The 23,285-nt window shown below is 46.6% G+C and overlaps 8 protein-coding genes across 8 annotated transcripts; 5 read left to right on the top strand and 3 right to left on the bottom strand.

Moving 5' to 3' along the window:
* Positions 1 to 1,214: 1,214 nt before the first annotated feature.
* Positions 1,215 to 3,134, bottom strand: BDBG_06611 (C2H2 finger domain-containing protein; the record flags this gene model as incomplete). The annotated part of the gene is made up of 3 exons (XM_002623126.1): positions 1,215 to 1,836; positions 1,896 to 2,153; positions 2,236 to 3,134. The coding sequence occupies 3 exons, from the start codon at positions 3,132 to 3,134 to the stop codon at positions 1,215 to 1,217; spliced, it is 1,779 nt and encodes a 592-aa protein (XP_002623172.1).
* Positions 3,135 to 8,496: 5,362 nt separating this feature from the next.
* Positions 8,497 to 11,108, top strand: BDBG_06610 (uncharacterized protein; the record flags this gene model as incomplete). The annotated part of the gene is made up of 1 exon (XM_002623125.2): positions 8,497 to 11,108. One exon carries the CDS (start codon positions 8,497 to 8,499, stop codon positions 10,786 to 10,788), a length of 2,292 nt encoding a protein of 763 aa, XP_002623171.2. The 3' UTR covers positions 10,789 to 11,108.
* A 354-nt stretch (positions 11,109 to 11,462) lies between these two features.
* BDBG_06609 (palmitoyl-protein thioesterase) lies at positions 11,463 to 12,482 on the top strand (the record flags this gene model as incomplete). Its single annotated transcript, XM_002623124.2, has 1 exon — positions 11,463 to 12,482. One exon carries the CDS (start codon positions 11,463 to 11,465, stop codon positions 12,480 to 12,482), a length of 1,020 nt encoding a protein of 339 aa, XP_002623170.1.
* On the bottom strand, positions 11,617 to 16,111 carry BDBG_06607 (uncharacterized protein). The gene has a single exon (XM_031722686.1). The coding sequence runs from the start codon at positions 15,882 to 15,884 to the stop codon at positions 14,655 to 14,657; it is 1,230 nt and encodes a 409-aa protein (XP_031579526.1). The 5' UTR covers positions 15,885 to 16,111; the 3' UTR covers positions 11,617 to 14,654.
* BDBG_06608 (GNAT family N-acetyltransferase) lies at positions 13,352 to 13,999 on the top strand (the record flags this gene model as incomplete). The annotated part of the gene is made up of 1 exon (XM_002623123.2): positions 13,352 to 13,999. One exon carries the CDS (start codon positions 13,352 to 13,354, stop codon positions 13,997 to 13,999), a length of 648 nt encoding a protein of 215 aa, XP_002623169.1.
* A 49-nt stretch (positions 16,112 to 16,160) lies between the features above and the next one.
* Positions 16,161 to 18,098, top strand: BDBG_06606 (uncharacterized protein). The gene is made up of 2 exons (XM_031722685.1): positions 16,161 to 17,488; positions 17,596 to 18,098. The coding sequence occupies exon 1, from the start codon at positions 17,125 to 17,127 to the stop codon at positions 17,437 to 17,439; it is 315 nt and encodes a 104-aa protein (XP_031579525.1). The 5' UTR covers positions 16,161 to 17,124; the 3' UTR covers positions 17,440 to 17,488; positions 17,596 to 18,098.
* On the bottom strand, positions 18,065 to 21,394 carry BDBG_06605 (sulfate transporter). Its single transcript, XM_031722684.1, has 4 exons — positions 20,509 to 21,394; positions 19,798 to 20,427; positions 19,207 to 19,726; positions 18,065 to 19,124 (listed from the first exon to the last, which is right to left on the bottom strand). The coding sequence occupies exons 1-4, from the start codon at positions 20,964 to 20,966 to the stop codon at positions 18,420 to 18,422; spliced, it is 2,313 nt and encodes a 770-aa protein (XP_031579524.1). The 5' UTR covers positions 20,967 to 21,394; the 3' UTR covers positions 18,065 to 18,419.
* Positions 21,395 to 21,438: 44 nt separating this feature from the next.
* BDBG_06604 (translation initiation factor 2 subunit 1) lies at positions 21,439 to 23,283 on the top strand. The gene is made up of 4 exons (XM_002623119.2): positions 21,439 to 21,716; positions 21,800 to 21,962; positions 22,052 to 22,259; positions 22,352 to 23,283. Exons 1-4 carry the CDS (start codon positions 21,639 to 21,641, stop codon positions 22,830 to 22,832), a joined length of 930 nt encoding a protein of 309 aa, XP_002623165.1. The 5' UTR covers positions 21,439 to 21,638; the 3' UTR covers positions 22,833 to 23,283.
* The last annotated feature ends 2 nt before the right edge of the window (positions 23,284 to 23,285 follow it).

Genomic DNA, 23,285 nt, shown 5'->3' with positions numbered 1-23,285 from the left:
GTTCGACTCCATTGGAGTAATGCAAGCAAGATGTGTAGTAACGAAGGGATAAAGAAATTAATTTGAAGAATAAATGAATAAATGGATCCCAGCTAGTGACACATGAAAAACTGGGATAAGCTCAGGAAATAACATACGAACTAGCACGATTTTTGTAATCGAGAAAAGGGAAAACGGAAGATCAGCTGAATACTGCTCCTATTTTCTTCGTAAAAAGCAATACAGAAATGGAATGGAAAAACGCATATGAGAGAAACGGAGGAAGGTCAAACTATATCTGTCTTGGTTCGTCTGTTCTGAGAAGTAAAAAAAAAAAAGGGCGTGACAGGCCGTTACAAGTCATTCGTCGCTTATTCGTCATAAAATCAGTGAAAAGCAACAGGGAAGGAAATGGAAAATGTAAATAAAGCAAAGCAAAGACACCTAGAAACAAAAAATAGCACAAGTCCTCCTATAGGTAATGTTAAAAGATAATCCAATAGAGTTGTTGTTCCCTCGGCCAGTTCGAATGGCGCTCCCAAAGATCTAAAATATTTCCACCATTCCACCATGTAAAAGAAAAACAAGAAAGAAGAATGAAAAGGAAGACATCCAAATAATCAGTACAGCCGGATTCATATCCCATGTGTCCAAAACAGGTCCCGATGCCCGAGGGACTGTGACATATATATGTAAAACAAACAAAAGTGGCATAAAGCAAATATAAAAGTAAAAACATGTAAACGAAGAGTAAGTGCAAGATAAAATCAAACAGGCAAAATCAACATATCAAGATGCAAAAGAGAAAATCCGAGAATGTATGTATCCACCATGAGATATTCCAAAATGACAAAGTCAGCTAAGATGCAGGAATATGTCCATCCTTAGGTTTGGGTGTGTTCGGATGGAGTAAAAGGTCTCCAATTCGTCAACAGGGGTCCATGAACTGTTCGGTCAATCCGGGGAATTTGGCGATCTATTTGGAGAGTAGTGCAAAGATGAATCCATAAAAAAGATGCCTTGGAAGCTACCCCGCATCTCTCACAGGCATGTCTATGTTCTCGTGGAAAATAGCACACACAATGGCAAATAATCTTGGGTCCATACCAAGAAGGATCATAAAAAGGAATGTAAAAACCAAAAAGAACATTTACAAGCGCAATTCCAAAATCCGGGATAGCTTAGAAAGAGGGGTCCTGGGTGAACGGGAAAGCCCGCCGACATTTATGCTTCAGTCATCGAGAAACACCTGAAGACATCTCATTTGCAGCTTGGCTAGCTCGAATGCAGCGGTAATTCAGAGCAAGAGTATGGAGTTCCTGCAAGCTGGCATTCGCCTTGTCATGTAGACCTGGGTCCTGAGGATTGATGTTGTTCAAATCCTCCTTAAGGCGCGCAAGGCAGTTATAGTAGTTCCGCTCAGCGTTTTGGAGCTGCTGTTCTTGCTGAGCTTGCGTCTGGGCAGTCTTGGCTAGGCTAGATGTTTGGGTTGGAGAGGATCGGACTCGTTTCATAGTTGTTGCTTTGGTTCCTTTTCTCTTGCGAACTGTAGCATCCTTCTTCTTGGATGGTTGACCAGCACCTGGAGACCGCTCGGGCGAGCTGACTCTCTCTGACGAAGCATAGTCATGGACTCGTTTCATGTGGTCATGAAGATTCCAGCGACGGGGAAATCCATTTCCTGGAACGGAACGTTCGCAGGCGGAGAAGTGGCAGAGATGGGGATTCTCTCCATGGCCATGCATTCCATGTGCTTCCCGTTCATGGCGGAAGAGGCAAGCATTGGAAGAGAAGTGGGCATCCACACATTGGCTGACCTTGCACCGGTATGGCTTCAAGTGGGAATCAAGGTATTTGCTGAGAGATATTCGTTAGTGACGAACACGCACTTCTGCAGGAAGACGAGGGGCACTTACTGGTAACCGCATTTTTGTGTTGTCGGTGGGTGTGAACAAGGCTTCTCATCGTTCTCAAAGGGACAGTGGTATTTTCCATCGGCTTGGGTTGGCAGGGAATAATAGTGATGGTCTCTAGGGTTCCTTGTCTCCTGTGCTTCCTTAAAATTTGGACTTTGGCCTGCAGGAAGAGGATATACGGCTTGCTCTTCTTTTCGTGTTTGGGGTTCTGCTGCAGATAGTAGTGGTCGCTGGTTTTGCTTTGAAGCCCTCACGGTTCTGAGACGCGAGATAAATTAGCATCGGAAGAGTAGACAACATGAAACGCAGATAAACTGATAAAATATGATTATAGACTCACCTGTTGATATCCTCCTGTTCAGTAGGGGTAAGATAACGGCAGAGTGGGTCACGGATGTTGAAGCGATGGGGAGAGATGGAGCTTGGAATGTCGGGGAACATGGAATCATCGTGTCCAGAAAATGGAGCGTAGCTGTCATTTGAGCATGTGGAGGATACAGAAATGTCATTGCTACGCTCGGTTAGGGGCGGGGTGATTGGTCCATGGCTGAAAATATCTGGCACTTGGTTCGTGCCACTCAGGGAGAAACCATCGGGATCCACTGGCATGTGGTCATATGGGCGTGCACTAGTAAACATTTCTGATTTTTCAATTTCCTGGGACTCAAGTTGGAGTTGCTTCGTGCTTTCTGGGTCGCAACTATGGGCACCATCGGGCTGGGACCCGGCATTATCAAAAGGGAAAACAAAGACGGAAGATAAGATAGACTGGTATCCCTGGGAACTACTGAATGCCAAGTGAGGACTGTTTCCTGAATCTGTCGTATCATGCAAATTATGGACATCTGACAGTGAGGAATACCTGGCAGGCTGGTCCAAAGAACTGACATGACCTGAGATCACTGGATGTGAAAAAGAGGCAAAACTATAGTCCTGGGAACTGCTGATATCCGGTTCTGTCACTGGCATCGGGCTAGTTTCAAACGATTCATCTGTGGTATCGCTTGTAGTACTGGAATTAGAGCTCATATATGCCCACTGGTTGTGTCCGGGCAGACTGTTGGAGCCGCATAAAGGAGAGAAAGAAAATGCATCCTGGGAATGGAAGTCATCCTGAGGCATGGCAGAAGATGGACAATCCTGTCCTGTGGAGAGTTTGGGAACATATGGCGTCTTTATTTTGTAAGATCTCTTTGTTATCGAAACCCTTGGAGGGTTGGTTATTGTTTTGGTGGACATGGTTGTATCCTCCCGAGAACTAGTACACATAAAAAGTTAGTATTACGTCAATTTGAAGCATCGCATAACTCCGCACTAAAAAATGCAAATAGAAGTTGGTAAGAAAATATGAACAGGTGAAAGAAAGTTGACGGCCCAGGATCCAAGAATTTTCGGGAAGAACCTGTGAGGGTGTTAGCTGCGAGCCCTGATAATTCTGAGCCATGAATACGCACCAGACATCTGTCGCTAGTTATGTTATGAGAGTTCCATGTCCAAGGCGATAAGAAGTCGGAGTTCAGGCCATTTCGGGTCGAAGTATGAGCATTTTCAAGTGAATAGTCCGTTCGGCACGACCCGATGAGTCCAGATAGGGAATTTGCCGCCTAGTAGAGACAAAAAAAAGAAAAGAAAAGAACAGAACGAAAAAAATCACATCCTCGGGATATATCAGGCAGGAGGCGCCTCAAAAGGACAATATTCAAGGACTGGTTCCGAAGTTGGTCGTAGCATTCTAACTAAAGGAATATCCGGCATCCATGGCTTAACATTTCAGATAGTATATGTTTGCGCAACAGTTGTGATACATCATTTTGCTCTTCATTCCAGGCGCAAGCACAACCGCGAGCAACGGTGAGCTGCGATATAGTAGCACCATGCCATGTATAACCATAGAAACCCAAAAGCGGAATCACATTTGAGGGCCGGAAGATAAGAAGGCCGTGCTGTACAAAACGGACAGGAACCGGCTGGTGTCCCGGGTCGGATACCTTTACCTGCTGAAGGCTGGATCTTCGGTATAGTAGCGTTTTCATTTATTTTCCGCACACTCCATTGACCAACAGCATCACATACGTTTTACCGACATGCTGGTAGCTGCAGGCGTTTAGTGTTCAGGACCAGTGGGCCACCATCAAAGTTTTTGCAAGGTTTATCATGACAGTTCACGAAGAATGCAACATTATGCACCGAAAGGTGTGAACCGACATACATCCCCCCGCGATGGCTATCGCCGGGATGCATGAAGGTTTGGGCCCTCGCATAGGCACCCAATGATGTATCCAGTAAAATTTCCGAAAAGGCACTCAGATTGCTGCAGGTAAAATCCCAGGGCTTCTCCAGGCAGGTCCGTACGGTTCTGGCGCTCAAAAGAAACCAAATACAAGAAAAACATGATATTTGGAAGGTACATGACCAGAAAACTTAAGGAAAATTGAGAGGGATGCATTTAAGGAAAGATAATGGGGACTACCTGATGAGTTCGAAACGACGATTGCTAATATTTCTGTGCTGGATTGAATTGAATAACTGTATCCTCAGACGGGTCGATGAATTGGATCAATTTTAAACATAAAAAAAAGAATAAGAGTCCTTGTCCTAGGTGTGGATTTAATCCCGGGAATGCAGCCAGATATGTTTTTTCTTTTCGGAAAAATGGTGATCCAAGTTGCAGTAGAAAGAAAATTGTAAGAAAAATAGCACTATGTTGGGTTGGAACAGAGATGTCGTTGACCAGCAGAGAAGTAATGATATTGTCGGGGGTATGAGGGGTTGAAATGGAGCATCAAGGGATCAGCCGGTCCAGTATGTAAGATCAGAAGCAGGTTGAGAGCAAAGCGGATCAATAGAGAGAAGGAGCTTGAATAGCACGAGATATTGTATACCAGTTGTGAGTACCCGAAAAATAATACGGAAGTAAGTCAAGAGAAGAGCGAGGATGGGATTTGTCCTGGCTTTAACACGTCTGCTCTGTCGTTTGGCCAGCTCAGAAGTCGCAGCATCCTTGCGGCGTGGGTGGGAACTGTTGCAAAGCCGACGCGGGGCAATGGAGAGCCAGCAGAGCGCCATGCATGATATCTCGCCAAGTTTGCCCGGTGTGCGAGGGTGAGAAAGGGATGACTGGCTGTTGTTCGCTGCTCAGTTCGCGGCGGCTGCACAAGCAGAGGTTCCGGCGCAGCATGACGCTAGGCGATGGAGCATAGGCTCTGGGCAAACCTCCTCCGACTGACGTGTCATTTCAACTCATTTGGTGCGCCGCCCCGTATCCGTCCGTCTCACCAATCTTACCAATCTCACCGCAAATCACCAGTGAGTAAAGTGGGGTCGCAGTTTGGAAACAGCCTTAGCGGTGTGAGACGTCATTTCCCAGCAATTCCATTTGACACCAGATCTCTTGCCTGCGAATTCTCGCTGTAGCTTGCATTTACAAATCACACATCGTGCGTGAGATTCTTGATGTGATAGGATTTCCCGGAACCGTCAGGCTGGCAAATCACACAGCAGTACGACGAGCCAAGATTTGTTCTTAAGCACAAAATTATGGACGGAATCCAAATTCGGCGATACAGAGTACGATGAGGCTTGTTTGAATCCAAAATACGTATAAAATTGCTTTATCTTTTGCCAATTTGACATGGTTCATAGATCTACGCCTCAGTCGGCGGGTTCACACAAAAATGTTTTCTTTTGATTTTGTAACGAGAAGTTATCTGTGAATATCATTCGCCGACTGTGATGTCATGACCTGCCTAGCCAACCTTGCGAGGTTTCATTCGGAAGCGTTGGGCAGCAGTGCAGTAGCGAGCAACCTAAGGATGGGCTTCATTCTGTCCGGTCAGGGTCCTAAGTTCCAGAGGGGGTTAGCAAGGATTAGGAATTGAGTCTTGCTGGTAGAAGAGAGGGCATGATACTGATTGAGTTTTCAGAAAAAGTGAAAGATGGATAGGTTGTCGTTCAGGATCCGGAGACCTTCAGTTGAACTATGCTTATGAATTGGGGTTCATCATGAAAACAGAGAAATGGAATTGCAGGGAATGCAAGCAATATCGGTACGTACATCATATATGCCTCAATATTCAGGCATGAAAATGGTCAGCATCTCGACCAAACAATAGTCCATTCTGGAGATCTCGCTCAACAGAAACGGTAGAATATTTTTGTTGCGTCCTGGTTGTATTTTTGTTGGCAGCTGGGAGAGGAAAAAGATTTTGCTGAGGGCCAAAAGCGAGGTAACCACTTCGGGATAGCTAAGCGAGAATGACTAATCCAACCCAAATCCCTCGGATTATGCTAATTCCGGGCCGGCGAATGGGCTGTTGTCTGGTAACTACGGAGTACTCTGAAATTATACGGAAACCCCGAAGCTCTCTCTGATCCTACATGCCCTATGCTCAGCTAGTATTCTTATAATTCCTTCTGCTTCGCTTGATGGAAGCTATCCTTGTTGTTTTTTAACAAATGCATGTATGGATGATCCCTTTGAAGAAAAGAACGCAACAGCTAGGAAAAAGGAGGGAAAACGATTGTAGCCCTATATTTTCAACATGTCTTGTTCGGGCAGGGAAGAGGTTCATTCTGACAACATCTGCTACGGGTCCGATCGTAACGCGACAAAGTGCTATTTATTGCGTTTTCTGATTGCTTTGACGAGAACTCTGTACTGGAGGAGATATCTGTCAGACGTGAGGCGAGCTTACATGACAGTTATTCTGACAGAAGGCCAGTAATCCAGTTGCCCTAGCTTCCGGAGAGATGGCAGTAACAGAGTATTCTGGCTCGAACCAGAAAGCTGGAAACATGACGTCAAGCCAACAGTTGGCCCGATATATTAATTAAAGTTAAGCTTATAATTAGCTCCCGTCAAACTTCCATCGTCAACCATTCTAGAGCTGGGTATGGATGAGAATTCAGGGTAAGTTTCATGAATCGACTCTATCTACCACCAGGTTATAAAGTTATTTTTTTAACTTTGTAGTTACTAGGTAAAAAATATCCGGTAGAAAGGGCTTTCAGAAGAAATTTTATTTTATCTGCTTGACCATATGAAGTTAACGAGAACCTAACATCTCTCATTTTTATTTCCCCCCTCATTCGCAGAACTATTAAAAATCCATTCGATAGATCTATATGACTGATCCGAAACTTACGAGTCAATATTTTGTATGAACTTCAAATCATCGAAAATCCAATGATAGTTCCTGTTGTGGAGACCAAGCCTGGGAAATTCCTTGGAGTGAGCATCTGATTTCGACACGAGAAACTTGTAAGAGGACACAAGGTAAGAAAATGTGAGCCAAGTGATCCCAAATGATTATTTTTTTAGTCATAGCAGCTCAGTTCTTACATGAAGTCCCGAATCTCACCACGAAGGAAAATGACAACAGTGTTGACCTTTGAAGCTCGCAGCAACTATAACTCCAACCAAGACCCACAAGTCAATTTAGATATAATACTCTAAAAATATAATAGAGAACACGTCCGACCAGCTGGAGGGTTTCCCGGAAATTAAACTCGAAACCATTATTATGGTTCATCGTGGTTCCACTGACAATATCAAAAACTTTACTCATCGCGAATACGATCCCCCACAACATGGGGCAATCTTGGTTATCATGTCTTTAACACTTATCTTGAAATAGGGGTTGAGGTATAGAGCGAAGAGGCTGATACCTGCTCGCTTTCCACGGCCCCTCTGGAAAATCTATAGGAGAAACCATAGAAACAATATCATGGAGGGTATGTAAGAGAAGAGAGCTGGGACTTGCATGAGAGCGACAATTTCTCCTTCTTTTCACGATTTTTAAACGTCACATTCCTTCCATCTACTGATATGATATTAGGGGCTGCCTCGTAAGGGATGTTGAAATGGCGAGAGAATACACTCTTTTAGCTTGTTGGATATTCCACCTGAAATTGTGCGGTCGTGTCGGCAATGTGTGCCTGTTCGTTCATATGTCGCCAGTTGTCCATATCTACGTATCCTTCTTTTGTTTGAGCAACCGCGTTGACATGACTGTGTTACGATAGATGACTGCAATTCTACCTAAGTTTTTATTTTATTTCTGCTTCCTTAAGCTTTCAGTATCAAGCAAGATAGCACTTATCAAAATAACTTCGGAAAAATAACGCTGGCCGCACTACTGCGTATATTAGCTAGCTGTACGTACCCCAACCAATAACCATTAATCTTGAGATGCGAGGAGGGTATTGTACTGTAGTAAACCCGGTGACAGGATTATCTTGGTGCCAGTACATATGTACTGTACAAATACTATGTAGCCTCTCTATAGTATGAGTGTCAGATTGCTCGCTGTGGACATGCGTGATTTCCTAAAGGGGCGTTGCATAGGTACGATTCCCACAAGAAAACTACACCAGAAAAATAAGGCATGCATCCAAGCCTTACCTTAACCTCAGCCGACACCTTCAACGTCATTTGTCCCCAAATTAACACAAACGTTGCTGTGTCCGGCTTCTAGGGACAAACCTTGTGGAGGAAGAATAACGTTATTGCGATCTCGTCCGGTGGAATGATGCCCTTTGAGTTCAGCAATCCTAAAGTATATTTCCTGGCAACTCAGAATTTCTGATAGACTCTTTCGCGATGAACTGGACGGGGGGCCGCCTGCAACGCCACTCTTATAAAAGTCATAGATCCCTAAAGGTTACCCAGAAACAGTACTTTGCAAAAGCAAGACTGAAAGCTCAGAAAAGTCTCCACCAAGGACCGTCTTCATCTTCTGCTAGATCTTCGTGGTCCCAAAATCTGCCTACTACGCAGTTATCCCATCAGCAAACACGAAAAAAAACCGACAGCCACGAGGAATGTGAGAGACGAGTTAACCAAACCATCCCATCAGATCGGTCCAGTAAACGGAGTCTTGAAACCGGAGAGTCGCAATACTTTGAAGAACTCCGACGAAAACTGCTCAAAAGACAAGACTGGGCCAGCTTATCTATCGCTCGCCCACTAAGAACAAGCACATTTCCCAGAAGGGATCGACATACAATAAATATAGCAAAAAGACAACATCGCCGCCCGCAAAAGATGAAGGACAGGATAACCTTCCACGAAGATTACGTGGATGCAGACATCGCCATAGGCGAAGTGATAGATCTGCCCAGGGGCTATATAGACCAAAATGGCCTAGATGCGGTTCTCCCTGGTTTTCCCAATATGAAAAGGGGTGACATCTATGATGAAATGTGCCAAAGTCCTTCAACTATTGGAAGTAATAGCCCTAGCGACCTAGAATATCTACGCCTAGAAGAAGGATTCGAAACGGACCTGGAGACAACAAGAATGGCTAACTCACGCAACATCGACCCTGGGGAAAGGAGCTATCGCGCTAACGTCTTGTGGGAAATCCCAGATCACAGAGAGGGCCCGGAAGCGGAAAGTTCAGCTGTGTTTGGGGAGGGGGCGAGTAAGTGGTTTTCATCGTCAAATTGCCGAAACCGGAATTCTTCTATTCCACCCAGGTCTATGGATATCCAGCATCACAATACGAGGCTAGATAGCCCTAATGACGAACTACAACCCGATTATTGGTCTGTCGCTGGAAGCGAATCGCCCAACCCTAGCCAAGACCAGTCAGAATCTATGTTGCTCGATATCGAAGAGATGGATGGCTTCATGTCCTCTGGGATGGACTTGAGGAATAATGACATATCGAATCGCCCAGGCACCACTCATTCAAATGGCAATAAAGATGAAAAGCGCTATGGAGGTGAGCATCGGAGTCCACTGGTGTTGAATAACCAAAGAGAGTCGGTCACTCTTACTCGATCGACCGCAAATCGGTCTCCTTCCACGATGGTGTCACCGAGAAACCTAAACATCGCGGAAGGAGTAGCCCTTCGGCCTCAGAGATATCCAGGAGAAGGATCAGCGGGTGCTGTGAATAGAGTGAATCCAGCACCCACGTCAACAAACGATCCTCCACTGCCGCCGGCAGCGATGCAAGCGATGTATTACATGCATCCTGAGAGGTTCCCTGACAATAGTCTAAGATATTTGGTTCCCAATCCCTACGCTGCACATGAATTGCCCACCGGGCCTAATGCGAGTAGTACATCTGATCCGGATATCTCCGACGATCAGCCAGTGCTCGGGTTCAGGAGGAGGGAGACGAGCTCTATTGTCAGCCATTCGGCGATGGAGCAAAATATGTCCGCTAGCTTAGAACTGCAGGATTACTCGTCGTCGCCGTATAGAGGTAAGAGTATCGAGCAGCATCCGTCAACTCAAGCGGAGATTCACGACCAAGAACAATGTTATCCGAGGCAGCAGGAAACCCTGGACGTAGACAATGTAGCAAGGCCGGAAATCCCTGTTCCAACTTCTGAAGCGATTGATAACATTAATGCCCTGGCTGGCCTCGATGATGGAGGAGATCATTTATGGAAATCTTTCATGGTTTGGCCAACCAGTCAAGAACCGAGCAACCATTATACACTTTTGCCCCCAGTACGTGTGGAGGGCAGCGACTTAGATGCTGCTGACGGGCCGGCCTACCCAAATAGTTTGACGGAGCCTAATAATGAGAGCAACGAAGCCGTCTCTCATGTAGAAGGTACAGAGGCAATGACTGTGTGCGATTCAGCCGATCTGAGCGAAGCGAGAGGATCCGATTCATTGGGATGTGAAATTTCGTCGCAAAATGCCGTGGTTAGTACCACTCACGACAGTTCTGTATCTGCACAAGATACCAATGTTTCTGAATTCAACGGCACCCTCAATGAAACTCCCATATTCCAAGAAACCGATAAAGACGATGCCATCAGCGACGTCCAGCCTGCGGAAACTGAGGGTATTCGAACGGCAAATCATCGTTTCATGTGGAGCAACCAACGACAACATCAACATCCTGTCTCGTTATCTGGACTTCGATAGCGCGTATTCCCAGGAGACGATTGATTGATAAATTAATGGATTAGGAATGGCGAGTATGAATATCGTTCTCTTCTGAAGTCATATATCAAGCGATCAAGGTAGATTTAAGGTTAGCTATCAACATATATATATCTTAGTAAGGAGGAAACGAAAGCTGCTAATCATGTATTTCTTTGTTTCTTTGTTTCTTTCTTTTTTTCTTTTTTTTTTTTTTCTTTTTATGTTTCTATGTTTATTTTTAATTTTTTTTGAACGGAAAAAGCTTGCTTAAATATTTAATCGGCGCCTGATAACTAACTAATTAAGTTAAATAATGGATTAGTTTAATGGAAAATAATAAAATAATAATGAATAATAAGTAAATAAACCAAACATACTGTGTATATAAAATATGTAGGCTGGAATTATATTCCACAGTGCTTCTTTCTCTCTGATTTATTTATCTTGCTGCATATTCCATGGCGCGCAGCTTCCCTTATTTATTTAAATAACTAAGTTAAATAGTCAGCTTTGTTTATCAATCCCCTCCGCATTTTGCGACACTGCTCCAAGCTCCAAACCCCATCCAACCTTCAACCTCTTCATCCTCAATCCCCTATATCATACCCCTCTAAGCTCCGAGACGACTTGACCTTTCATAGGACATATATTTATATAGTATACTCCTCGCAGGGATGCGCCCCATCATATCATTACCTCTCATACCCATCCTCTCCCAACTAGCCCTACATGCCGCCGCCCTCCCTAAACCACGATCAGCTCCAGACGTAATTACCCTCGAAAAGGGACCCCTCCCCCTCGTAATATGGCATGGCCTAGGGGATGACTACGCCAACGACGGCCTCAAACACGTCGCCAACCTTGCCCAGGAGGTCAACCCGGGAACCTACGTCCACATCATCTCCCTTGGTGACTCGCCTACCACAGACCGCGAAGCCACCTTCTTGGGCGACCTCAACGCCCAGGTGGATGAAGTCTGCAAACAGCTGGGTACGGAACAGATTCTCAGTACCGCGCCCGCCGTCAATGCCCTGGGCTTCTCGCAGGGCGGCCAGTTTCTCCGCGGATACATCGAGCGCTGCAACTTTCCGCCCGTCCGCAACCTCGTTACCTTCGGCAGTCAGCATAACGGCATCGCCAGTTTCCAGGCCTGCAACTCCACCGGGGATTGGCTATGCAAGACCGGGGAGGCACTGTTACGATGGGGCAGGTGGTCCACGTTCGTCCAGACAAGATTCGTCCCTGCGCAGTACTTTCGAGACCCCAGGGAGCTGGATCAGTACCTTGCCTATAGCAATTTCCTAGCAGATATCAATAACGAGCGACCCTCGAAGAACCTAACGTACAAGGAGAACATGGAGAAGTTGAATAAATTCGCCATGTACATGTTCGAAGAAGATCAGACGATGGTGCCGAAAGAGTCGGCGCATTTCGCGGAGGTCAACATGACAGATGGGACTGTTACGCCGCTGAAGGGAAGGATGATGTTTAAAGAGGATTGGATCGGGTTGAGGGAGTTGGATCAAAATGGAAAGCTGGATTTTAAGACTATTCCTGGTGCCCATATGCAGTTTACAGATGCGACGCTGCGCGAGGTCTTCGAGGAGTACTTCGGGTCCATTGAGTTGGGCGACCATGTCGATGTATTGGAGAACACAGATGCGGGCATGCAGAAAGTGCTCTCAAATGAATGAGTTTCTGGGGCCTTGACGGGGTCAAACTACTAAGGGATGGGATTTGGAGTTCTTGGGGGTTTGGGGTTGTTTTCCATCGTGTGTGTATGGATTAACTATATATATTTTTTTTTTTTCATGTCTTCGTTCTTATTCCTGATTCCCTTACCTGCCGCTCTTAACGATCGAGACTCCTTGTTTCTGTCATTGATACCGTTCCGCCCCTCTCCTAGGTTCAGCTTATTTGACGGCAGGATGCACAGCTTAGCTTTCAGTACCCATTAGTCAAGAGTGTTGAGATTTGGTTTTTTATTTTACTCCTTCTCATTTACTTCTCTCCTCAATTCTTGGGATTGATAAAAACACATCCAATCCCGCGCTGCACCAAGCAAACACGTAATTCTATTACATTTAGTAGCCCTGCTAGCTTTCGCCGGCACACCTGGTGCCAACGGTCCATTCCGATGTCATGGGTCGGTGCCGAAAACCTCCAGCGATTCGCCGGAGTCTCCATACGAGCAGAATGTGGGGTCGGCATGAAGCATATCTGAAGCAACCGCGCGCAGTGACTCACAGGCCAATCAAGGGGTGGACAGACTATTCTGGATCGATACGTGTTTTCTTATTGAAACAGAGCAACTCCTAGAAGACGAACTGTTGATTGATTCTAGTTACTTCGGTATCTGAGGTTTGCGTTGTTGGTGGATTGATTATCCGTTAGTCTTCTTCACTTCCTTCATCACAACAACAGATATATCATACTGTGTTGAGTATACTCGGCAAACAGGAATCTGGAAACGGGAGAAAAGGAAGAGAAAAGCGTCAGAAGAAGAGAGATTTTAAGAATTCAAAATATCGGAGAAAAGAAAACCAAACAACAAAACCATATCATGGCACAACCCCAAGCACCATATCAATCCCAATTCCAACCCCCTCTCTTCCAGGTTCAGCAATGGACAAAGTCCTTCTCAGCGAAAACAGCAACCGCAACAACAACAACAACAACAGCAGCAGCAGCAGCAACAGACGGAAAAGAGAAATATGTCATTTCCACAGACCCCTCTATCATCTCCCTCTCCGCCCTGACCGACGCCTTCAACCAAGAACACATGTACTGGGTCAAACCACTCCCCGCGCCCGTCTTGAAAGATATGATAGACCGCTCGCTATGTTTCGGGGTGTACAGATGTAATAACAGTAATGGCGCCGATGATAATAATAATCAGAACGGCACTGTCGATGCCACAGGCCTCACCCAAATCGGCTTCGCACGCCTAATCACCGATAACATCACTTTCGCCTATCTGACAGATGTGTACATTCTTCCTGAATACCAGGGGACCGGCCTGGGCTCCTGGCTGTTGGAGTGTGTCAATGCGTGGGTGGATGGCCGGGGAGAGTATTTCCGGCGATTAATGATGGTGACGGTCGGCGAGAGGGCGGAAAGGTACTATCAGCGGGTCATGGGGGCGGAGACGCAAGGGAGGACAGGAGATGTTTTGATTATGGGGAGGAAGGGGAAGGGTGCGATTGTGTAGAATTTGGGCTTGTGGATATGTGTATAGCTGAATTTGTTGGTGACATTTGTGTTGTGTAATTTTTTTATTATTTTCGGATGGGCAATTCGGCGGGCTAAGGTGTACTTCTAAGACATCCGTGATGATTGACTTGGGAGTTGCTACAGTGCAGAAATAGTCGCCATTATTGTCGTCGCTTGTCCCTCCCGTTGGGATGGATGCTGCTGGACGTGAATGCTCAAACCGTCCATTTTGTCACATCGTCTTTTTGATGAAATGTTGTAGCCAATTAACATGTGAACTGAACTGAATCTTGTTTCCAACCCGCACATCTCCATTTAATTGGATTGTAAATTTTGCTTGCTCTTTATAGGGCGACAATGGAGTAGGCATATCTTTCACCATGGGCAAGTCATTTCATGTTCATTGTCCCATGAAGAATTCGTTTTTGAAGAGGAATTTAGAATGGGGAGATTCTGCCCGATATGAAATGACTGATATCAAATACCACGGGAAATTTCAAATATTTCGAAAGCTGGCCAAGGGCTGGAATATCCACCCGGGCAGCCACTGGAATAAACGAAGGCTTCGAGGAGTTTTTGGAGTCGTTTCGTATCGGCTGGCCGCAGAAAACAGATATATACTATGACACTACCAGGATGAAAATGATAGGATATCAAGTGCCTTCTTCCCCTCCTACCAAATCTCCATTGGACCTCTTGGTTTGCCCGCCAACAGCTCTTGCAACCAACGTCCGTAGAAGGATTTCATTTGCTCTCCAAACCAATCGGGCCTCCCGTCCATTAGGGTCGTCATTCTCCTCAGTAACATCCGCATCGTCGAACGGTATCACCCGTCCGGGATTCGCCAGTAGTTTCATCCTCCCTTCACTTCCAAGCACAAAAGCTCCGCAGGATACTTTGCTCAGCCTCACTTTTCTCTTTTGAGCGTTGGTTGGGTCCTTTCCAAAGTCGCTAATATCTAATTGCATGGCGAGATTAGAATCGAAGTAAGCACCCAATGCTGCTAAAAATGGAGCAGAAGGGCCGTCGCCCTCATCGGTAGATGGGGCAGTGTCGGGATGAGGCCGCTTCTTTCCGCGGTCTTGTGTTTGGTGGGGCCGGTTTATTGTCTTGTTCGCAAGTATTTTTGTGCCGTGAGTGAAAAATGTGCTGAGAGACTCACGCGGTATAAGTACATCCAAGCTTTTCAATGCGGGTGATATTGGCGAGGGGAAGGAGAGTGTAAGTTGTGACTCTTTGATTACTTTTTCAACAAAAGCCCGTGAAGAAGATGAATTGCGGCCAGACGCAGCACGATTCAAAGTTGACAGGTAGTTTTCAAATGTCGCGCACAGAAAACTTGAGGTCAGCCGAAGAACTGAACAGCGCGTGTCGAAACTGGTCGACAAAAACGAAATAAAAGACTGACGAAGCGAGTTTGGAAGACGAGTTAGAAGTAACGGGAGAAAGGTAACATCTTTCCGTGAATCGTGGTAGCCATCCGGGCCCGTTAGCATGGCTGCTTTATATGTGATATTCTCATATTCAAGCGTAACCAAAATTCCTGCAGAGTCATCTGGAGAAATGACAAATCCCGCCTGGTCGGGGTCTTCGAGTAGAGACTCCTCTTCATTCCAGTGGCTCCAGGTCGGAAGCGCATCCCACTTGCACGATTTCAAGTGTCCTGCTCTGGAGACGGCGTCGTCCACGGCACCCAGGCCTTCAATCCCAACCTGCACACCACGAAACACATCACCCCGAAGAAGGTCGCGCAAACGCGTTGCATATAACTCCAGACTCTGTGGGTTGCCTAGAAGGGTTTCGCATTCCTTTCCATGGTATAAAGGGCTCAGGCGATGGAGTGTCCAGGAGGTGGTAAATAGCTCGTCTCCCGATGGTGCCATTGCCCTGAAATAGTACTCAATTAAGATCAGGTAGCATACGAGAAAACATATTTTGATTTGACTAAACTATAGAAATCGGGCATGGCAGAACATTGATCAGTTTGTGCCTGCATCTAAACCATTTCCTCCAGCTGTTGTTTTGATGCTCTGAACCGTTCGATAAAAAGTCGAGGTAAGGCGACAAAACAAACAGTGCAAACATCCTCCCTGACATGAATCAAACCAACATCAGATCTTCATCTCATTGCATTTTCTTTGCAAATAGTACCTGGAGGTTGATGATGATACTTTCAGGCGACTGCGACTACAGCAAAATGCTTATTTTGATCTGTATTCCTTTCAAACTAGAACCGTCGTGCTTTCAGGGCTGAGGCGAAATTTAATTAATCTCCTTTCTGACTGGGCCAAGTTCCTGAAAATGATACTCAAGTTATGATATAACGAAGCGTGCTTATGAAGGGCACTCTGCCAGATTTGTTAAAAACAGCAGCTTAATGCTGTTTTATCCTTTCTTTCTTCTTCTTCTTCTTTTTCTTCTTCTTCTTTTTCTCTCTCCTTTTCTATCTAAACTTTCTACCGCGACTGGGCATGCATTCTTCCCTGATAATAACCCTCTGGTCATATTATTCATGCTAGCTCTTCAGATATCGTGGAAAGGCTTTCTGGATTTCTATGCTCCATGAAGTAGAAACATGCGTTTCCCCCCTTTATACAGGCTTTTAGGCTGCACTGGTATTACGATTCACCGACGGCAACGGCAAGCAGCTTGCTCGCCCGTACGCACTTCATTCAACCGCCAATCTCTGTGGCTCGGTGACGGAGGATTCGCCGTCGAGAATGGGGGCGGAAGAGGGTGGTTAAGGGCTGGTTAAATCACCGCTGAATCTCAGCACTCCATCGACGTTCTCCCGGTGATGTGTTCGATGGTGAATCGTGTGCCTTTCTTTGCCTACATGGGCCAGCAATCGTTTGGCTGTTACGTTCTGCTTCACAGAAGTGATTGGTATGGGTTAGCATCTGCGCCTTCCACGTCCAAGTAACTCACTCGGGATTCACGCCTTCCCGCGCAATTCCAGCCTCATCTTCAGCTGTGTCTTAGTAAAAAGCTTGCTCAGTCAGATACCTGGTACCTAGTATATATCGCATCTCCTCCGCCAGGTCTTCCCTCCCAATCCTTCACTCCACCGCCTCTACTCAGACCAGAACTAGCTCATAGACAAGTCATAAATGGTATAATATAATGGACACTTTCGAAGGCCTCGTAATCCTCCTTGTCATTGTCCTAATCTTTACCCCTACCCCAATGACACAGGTCTGGCATTGGCTCGCCGTCCAATTCGGCTGGGAGTGGCTACGGCCGCACCCACCGCCTCCGGAATACGTCGCGCCGCTCCTGGATGAACTACGTGGGATCAGGAACGATCTCGATATCCAACTTGTGCCGGTTTTGGGCTTGTTCAGGCAGCGGTTGGAATTGGGAGGACAAGACGCAGGGTTTGAGAGAAGTGGAGGTGCGGGTGCGGATGCGGGTGCGGATGTGGGGGAGATGGTCTGAACGGGTGAAAGTGATGACTGAGTATGGAGGGCCATTCTGATATATATGGGTAAGACTCATTGTTTTGTGGATACATATGTGATAGGGGGTTCCAGGCGCTTTCTTCACCTTTGACATACTTTATTGATTTGAGGCTTGCTAACGGCACCCATGAAGCGCGCGATTTTGCCTCGTGGCAGTGATAATTCACTGGTTCCCTGCATTTAAACCGGTCCGGGGGCACTATTTAGCTACTTGTATTTCGGATTTTACGACATCACTGGCGTGTGTGAGCTGGCTTCTCGCTCCCTTCAGCAACCGTCCGCGAAGGCCGCCCTTAGCCCTTCCAGCCCCATTCATTTGTTAGATGTGTGCCGGGGTTCCTGAATTTACCGATATATTGTTTCTGGAAATGGCTAAGGTTGCTAGGTTGTTTTGTACATGACATATGATGCCCCCGCGCCTTGATTATCCGATGGCCATTCACCTGTCCACTTTGGACGCGGCCCCTTCGTCATACAGCACCTGGCATCATAATTCGCGAAATTTAACTTGTATTATATATATATAAACGAAGGTACAATAGCTATGTGTTGTGTTTGACATTTGCCATGTTCTAGTTGAGACGATACTTGACTTTGCAGTGTATGAAAATGGAAGAATAAAGCTCAATATTTTCTACAGCACTAATTTCATTAAATTATTTTAAAACATTTATAGATGCCCATGTGTCTTTCTGGTTACATAAAGAAAAGTTTGGGGAAGGAAAATAAAAAGGAAAACACCAGTGAAAACAAAATCCAATGTTAGGAAAATAAACGCTAGCCCGTGCATTCAAAAAATGAAACAAAATGAAAACAAAAAGTTCTTGAAAAACTAAAAATCCCAAATCATCACGTCGTTTTATATGCATAGCTTCTTTGTTTTACCTTTCTACGTCTTTCTCGTTCATATCCCCCCAAAGACACTCCGCTATGCCGCCCCTATATGAAAACGTGGCATCACGGATGACCCAGCTCCGCCATCTCCGTCAACCGTAGGGCCTCGTCAACACTACGAACAAAATGTGTCACGCCCCCAACAGCATCGACAATTCCACTCTTCTCCATCATCCGGTATATCTCCGTCCCGGGCTGTGGGTACCTGCAGAAAAACACCCGTACCCCCTGATCAACATACCCCTGGACAATTTCACTAAGCACCTGGATCCCTGAGCCATCAATGCTCGTGACACCATGTATATCGAAGATCATGTTTCTGTTATGCTCAGGCGCGCGCACGCGCGGTAGAGCCGGATGTGCCGCGGTCGTGCCGTAGAATTCTAGGCGGCGGAGTCTATTTTTCAAATCGCCCGTGTTGGCGAACGTTAGGGGCTCGGGGATCTTGACGATCAGACAGCCGTCGATGAATTCAACTTTCTCGGGCTGCACATTTTCTGCGTTCTCGAAGCGGTCATGGGTGCCGGGTATTTTCCCGAGGATTTGGATGCGGGGTTTGGTTGCGTGCCTGATTATTTGTAGAATGGAAAGGCCCATGCCTAGTGCGATCCCGAGATAGAGCGAGTAGAAGATTGTTGAGAAGAAGATTATGAAAATTAAGCTTAGCTCGGACCAACCACGGAGACGGAAGAAGAAGCGCAGGTCGTCTGGAGCTTCTTCGATAAGAGATATAGCGACCACAGAAATCATGGAGGAGAGGACAGCCATCTGGAGTGCGAGCACGTGTTAGGGTTGGGAGCATTGTTTTTCGAGAAACTCTCCATTTGAGTTGAGTGACGGTAGCACTTACTGGCAAATAATAGAAATAAGGCAGCAGATAGAGTATGCAAACCAGAGTTATTAGACCGAGAAACACGCCGCTCATAGGGGACTTCGCACCGGTGGCAGCATTGAGCTTGCTTCGTCCGTATCCCCCGAATGCAGGGAGTGCCATGAAGCATCCACCAATTACATTGGATGCACCCAGAGCGATTAGCTCGCGATTGGCGCTAAGCGAGATGCCCTTTATCCCGTCATTGTTTGCGTCACCAAGACCCTTCGCGGCAATAGACGACTCGAAGAACCCGAGCAACGCGACGATGAAAGACGTGCTCATTGCGCTTGGAAGATGCCGCAAGTGTGACATCTTAAATGGCCATTGAAACGCAAAACTTGGATTTCCTTCCTCTTTCAGGGAACCAAGGACATCCAACCCTCTTTTATTCCATTGCAGTTTCCATGCGAGCACGGCGGAGAGGAAGACCACCAGAAACCGATCAGGGAAGAAGACAACAGAAGGGAAACGTGGTTCTAGACGCCTTTTTAGAATCCTGAGATAAATAGTGTTAATAAAAAGTTTTCGCCGGTTTAATTCAACATGTAGATAGGAATAAAACTGTACCTGAAAATCATGATGGCTGCGAAGCTACCAAATGCAACAGCGCTTGTCAGGCTATGGGCAGAAGTTATATTTCGTAATAGAAATCCTAATTTTTCAACACTGCTGCCATTCGCTGACCCACTCTGCTTCGCCAGTGATGTAAGACCTAGTTGCGGGATCAACTGATCGACGAATATCATGAAGCCAATGGCGCTAATGAAGCCTCTTAGGAAAGGTCGACTAAGAATATTGTCAAGGAAGCCCAGGCGAGTGATCCCGCCTATCAATATCATCGCCCCCGAGAGCCCTGTGACGACACCAACTATTTGGGAGATCATGACAGGATCGTCCTCCATAGCCTCGCCGGACTTAATGGCACCCCGGATCACAGTCCCTACGAGAAGGGATCCCGCGGCTTCCGGACCCACCACCATGAGCGGGCTGCTCCCCAGAACCGCATAGACGAGGGGATTGAAAACGAATGAGTATAAACCATTCATAGGGGGTGAATGGGCAACGTTTGATGCGAGTGAAAGAGACATTGGGATATATATCGAGGCTACGGTAATTGCTGATATTAAATCGCCTTGGAGGAAGGACCAGCGGTATTGCGTTATCCAATTGAAGAAAGGAACATAGTAAGAAATATACCTAGTCAAAAGGAATGTAATCAGCAGAAAGCCCAAGATAAATATACGACAGAATTGGCAGGGTCTCTAAAAAGCCACGCACATGTTACGGCGGTTCACGCCATGCCTCTTGGCCAATTGCTTTGTCGTAGCTCCAGGAGGCAGTCCTAGAGGAGAGGGTACAGCATCATCCCTGTCGCTGGTATGAATACTAGATCCCCCACGCGGACTATCTGGAAATGCACGAGTGCCATTCTTTTGGACGAGACTGTTGCTCGTTTCTTGACTAGCGGAACCGGGACGAGGGGAAAAAGTCCCATGATTGCAAGGGCGGGAACCGCATACTGGCTCACACGTTTCATACGATTCCAGAAGTCTTGTTCTGGGAGTTATCTCACCCCGAGACGGAGAGCCTGCATCCAGTCCCTGTCCCTGCCGGCTGACGCCAATGGGTGGAGGGGACGGCGAACTGCGTTGGGCGGGTGACGCCCGAAAGACACTCGCCACACGGTCACGAAGTGACGAGGCCTGTTGGGCTCTGGTAGAGTCGGACTCAGACATCGTATTCCTAGTATTTGGATGGGCAATCCCCTGGTGGGATGGAACCGAGTCAACTGCCTATTCCCGGATTTGTGCACCTGGAGAACTGTAGGAAGAAGCTGGGGATTTCGGATGGCTCTGTAGGTCGATTTATAGTGATATAGTACTTTTCTAGCAGGTGTCCTACGGCTCAGCTAGTGAGCGGGGACGTGGTGCGTGGGGAGCATGAATTGGGCTTCACGCTTCACTTTCACGGGCCGAAGTAGCCAGTAGTTAGCTATGGGTTGCTCCAATCCCTCAGCGTCATCGTCGCTGCTGGGGGTTGGTTTCGGTTGGTTTGTCGCGAATTGTCTTGGTGCAGGCGGCGGAATGGCCGATAAGCGGTCAATGACATAAGCAGTCAAGTCACCTGACCCGCATCGCTCTCAAGGTTCTGCGGCCACAAAAAACTAAACTCGGAGAAGGGTCAAATGCGTCAAGCGTCACGGTACAGGTCGCCAGTTTGCGCAACACACCAGTACATTCCTCTATAGTTGCGGTGCCACCTTCGAAAACCGATAGCTACTCCCTTACCGTTCTTACCTCCCTATTCTGGCCTGACCCCTTGGGACGAAACCCCACGAGAGTTCCAAATTACATCTCCTTCCCCTCCCCCACAGTGCGCTCGCCTACGATAGGCACACACCGCCCACCATGTCGTTAACAAACTGCCGTTTCTATGAGGAGAAGTATCCGGAGATTGATAGTTTTGTGATGGTGAACGTGAAGCAGGTACGGCTCAAAAGAATTTAAAACCTGCAGTCACATGTGGTGTTGCGGAATCGGGAGTCTAACGGTCTATATCCCGCCAACAGATTGCAGAGATGGGCGCATACGTTAAACTGCTGGAGTACGACAATATCGATGGAATGATCTTGCTATCGGAGCTGTCGAGACGACGTATCAGAAGTATACAAAAACTTATTCGAGTGGGAAGGAATGAGGTCGTGGTCGTACTTCGTGTTGATAAAGAGAAGGGTACGTCAATGTCAACGGCACTAGGGTCTTCATGACTTCATGGGGATTTTGCGCGGGCTAATACTTGTGTATGCGGCGTTGCGAATCAGGCTATATCGATTTGTCGAAACGAAGAGTATCTCCCGAAGATGTCATCAAATGTGAAGAACGGTACAACAAGGGCAAGCTGGTTCACTCGATTATGCGCCACGTTGCGGAGAAGACCAAGACCCCTATGGAATCGCTTTATTCGCAAATTGGCTGGCCGCTGAACAAGAAATTCGGTCATGCGATCGATGCGTTCAAACTTTCCATCACGTATGACTTTTACCCACCTGGAGGTTTATTTTCAATAGTAATATAGTAAGGACACATACGGCTAACCAGAACAAAATTTAACTCCTATGCAGAAACCCGAGTGTGTGGGACGACGTAACATTCCCCAACGAAGTGGTCAAGGACGAACTCCAAACCTACATCAGCAAGAAACTCACCCCGCATCCCACCAAAGTCCGTGCGGACGTTGAGGTTACCTGTTTCGGCTACGATGGAATCGATGCTGTGAAGGATGCTCTACGCACTGCGGAATCAAATAACACGCAAGATGCCCAGGTCAAAGTGAAGCTTGTATCTCCACCACTATACGTGTTGACCAGCCACTGCTTGGACAAGAACCATGGTATCTCTGTGCTGGAGGAGGCTATCAAGAGCATCGACACCAAGATCCGGGCTTCTGGAGGGGCCTGCGTGGTCAAGATGGCGCCCAAGGCTGTAACTGAGCACGATGATGCGGAATTGCAGGCTCTGATGGAGAAGAGAGAGCGGGAGAACCAGGAAGTCAGCGGCGATGAGGATATGAGTGAGAGCGACGAGGGCATTGTCGACGCATAAATTCTACGAGCGAAAGAATTTGTCAAATTTGTGCCTCCCTGATTCTTCCTCCTTTCAGTTTCTTTTTCATACGATTTTTCCAAAAAGCTTGTGAGTCACGAGTCTATGGGATTTATGACCAGCCGTATTGGCAATGTTTTTTAAACGGGGACATAGCGGTAGATCAAAAATCAAAAGCAGGACAGCTTCAATTTGTGCGGTGTATTTGTGTGTACGGATCCCCACCTATGACATAGCTCCTAAGCCTTACGTACTCCGTACTCTAGAGATGGTTAACTGTCTGCAACAGCCTAAGGCCAACTAGCCGACGCAGCGTACGCTGTAGTAATAATAATAATAAGAAGAAGAAGAAGAAGAAGAAGAAGAAGATTCGGTTGTTAATTAAGTAAGTTGTTTTGCATAGCTAAACATCCCAGGACGGATTGACACCAAGCCCAGTGGCAAATCACGCCA

This window comes from Blastomyces gilchristii (genome assembly GCF_000003855.2).
Source record: "Blastomyces gilchristii SLH14081 genomic scaffold supercont1.14, whole genome shotgun sequence".
NCBI classification, from domain to species: domain Eukaryota; kingdom Fungi; phylum Ascomycota; class Eurotiomycetes; order Onygenales; family Ajellomycetaceae; genus Blastomyces; species Blastomyces gilchristii.
This window is presented reverse-complemented; position numbering and strand designations above follow the sequence as displayed.

What these genes read in the sequence shown, in the direction of transcription:
- BDBG_06607 (XM_031722686.1), bottom strand. Translation starts at nt 15,884, where the DNA reads ATGGCACCATCGGGAGACGAGCTATTTACCACCTCCTGGACACTCCAT.
- BDBG_06606 (XM_031722685.1), top strand. Translation starts at nt 17,125, where the DNA reads ATGGACACTTTCGAAGGCCTCGTAATCCTCCTTGTCATTGTCCTAATC.
- BDBG_06605 (XM_031722684.1), bottom strand. Translation starts at nt 20,966, where the DNA reads ATGTCTGAGTCCGACTCTACCAGAGCCCAACAGGCCTCGTCACTTCGT. An exon ending in GGCGTGAACCGCCGTAACAT is followed by an intron (nt 20,428 to 20,508) that starts GTGCGTGGCTTT and finishes CCTTTTGACTAG; the next exon opens with GTATATTTCTTACTATGTTC. An exon ending in GCAGCCATCATGATTTTCAG is followed by an intron (nt 19,727 to 19,797) that starts GTACAGTTTTAT and finishes TATTTATCTCAG; the next exon opens with GATTCTAAAAAGGCGTCTAG.
- BDBG_06604 (XM_002623119.2), top strand. Translation starts at nt 21,639, where the DNA reads ATGTCGTTAACAAACTGCCGTTTCTATGAGGAGAAGTATCCGGAGATT. An exon ending in TGATGGTGAACGTGAAGCAG is followed by an intron (nt 21,717 to 21,799) that starts GTACGGCTCAAA and finishes TCCCGCCAACAG; the next exon opens with ATTGCAGAGATGGGCGCATA. An exon ending in GCGTTCAAACTTTCCATCAC is followed by an intron (nt 22,260 to 22,351) that starts GTATGACTTTTA and finishes ACTCCTATGCAG; the next exon opens with AAACCCGAGTGTGTGGGACG.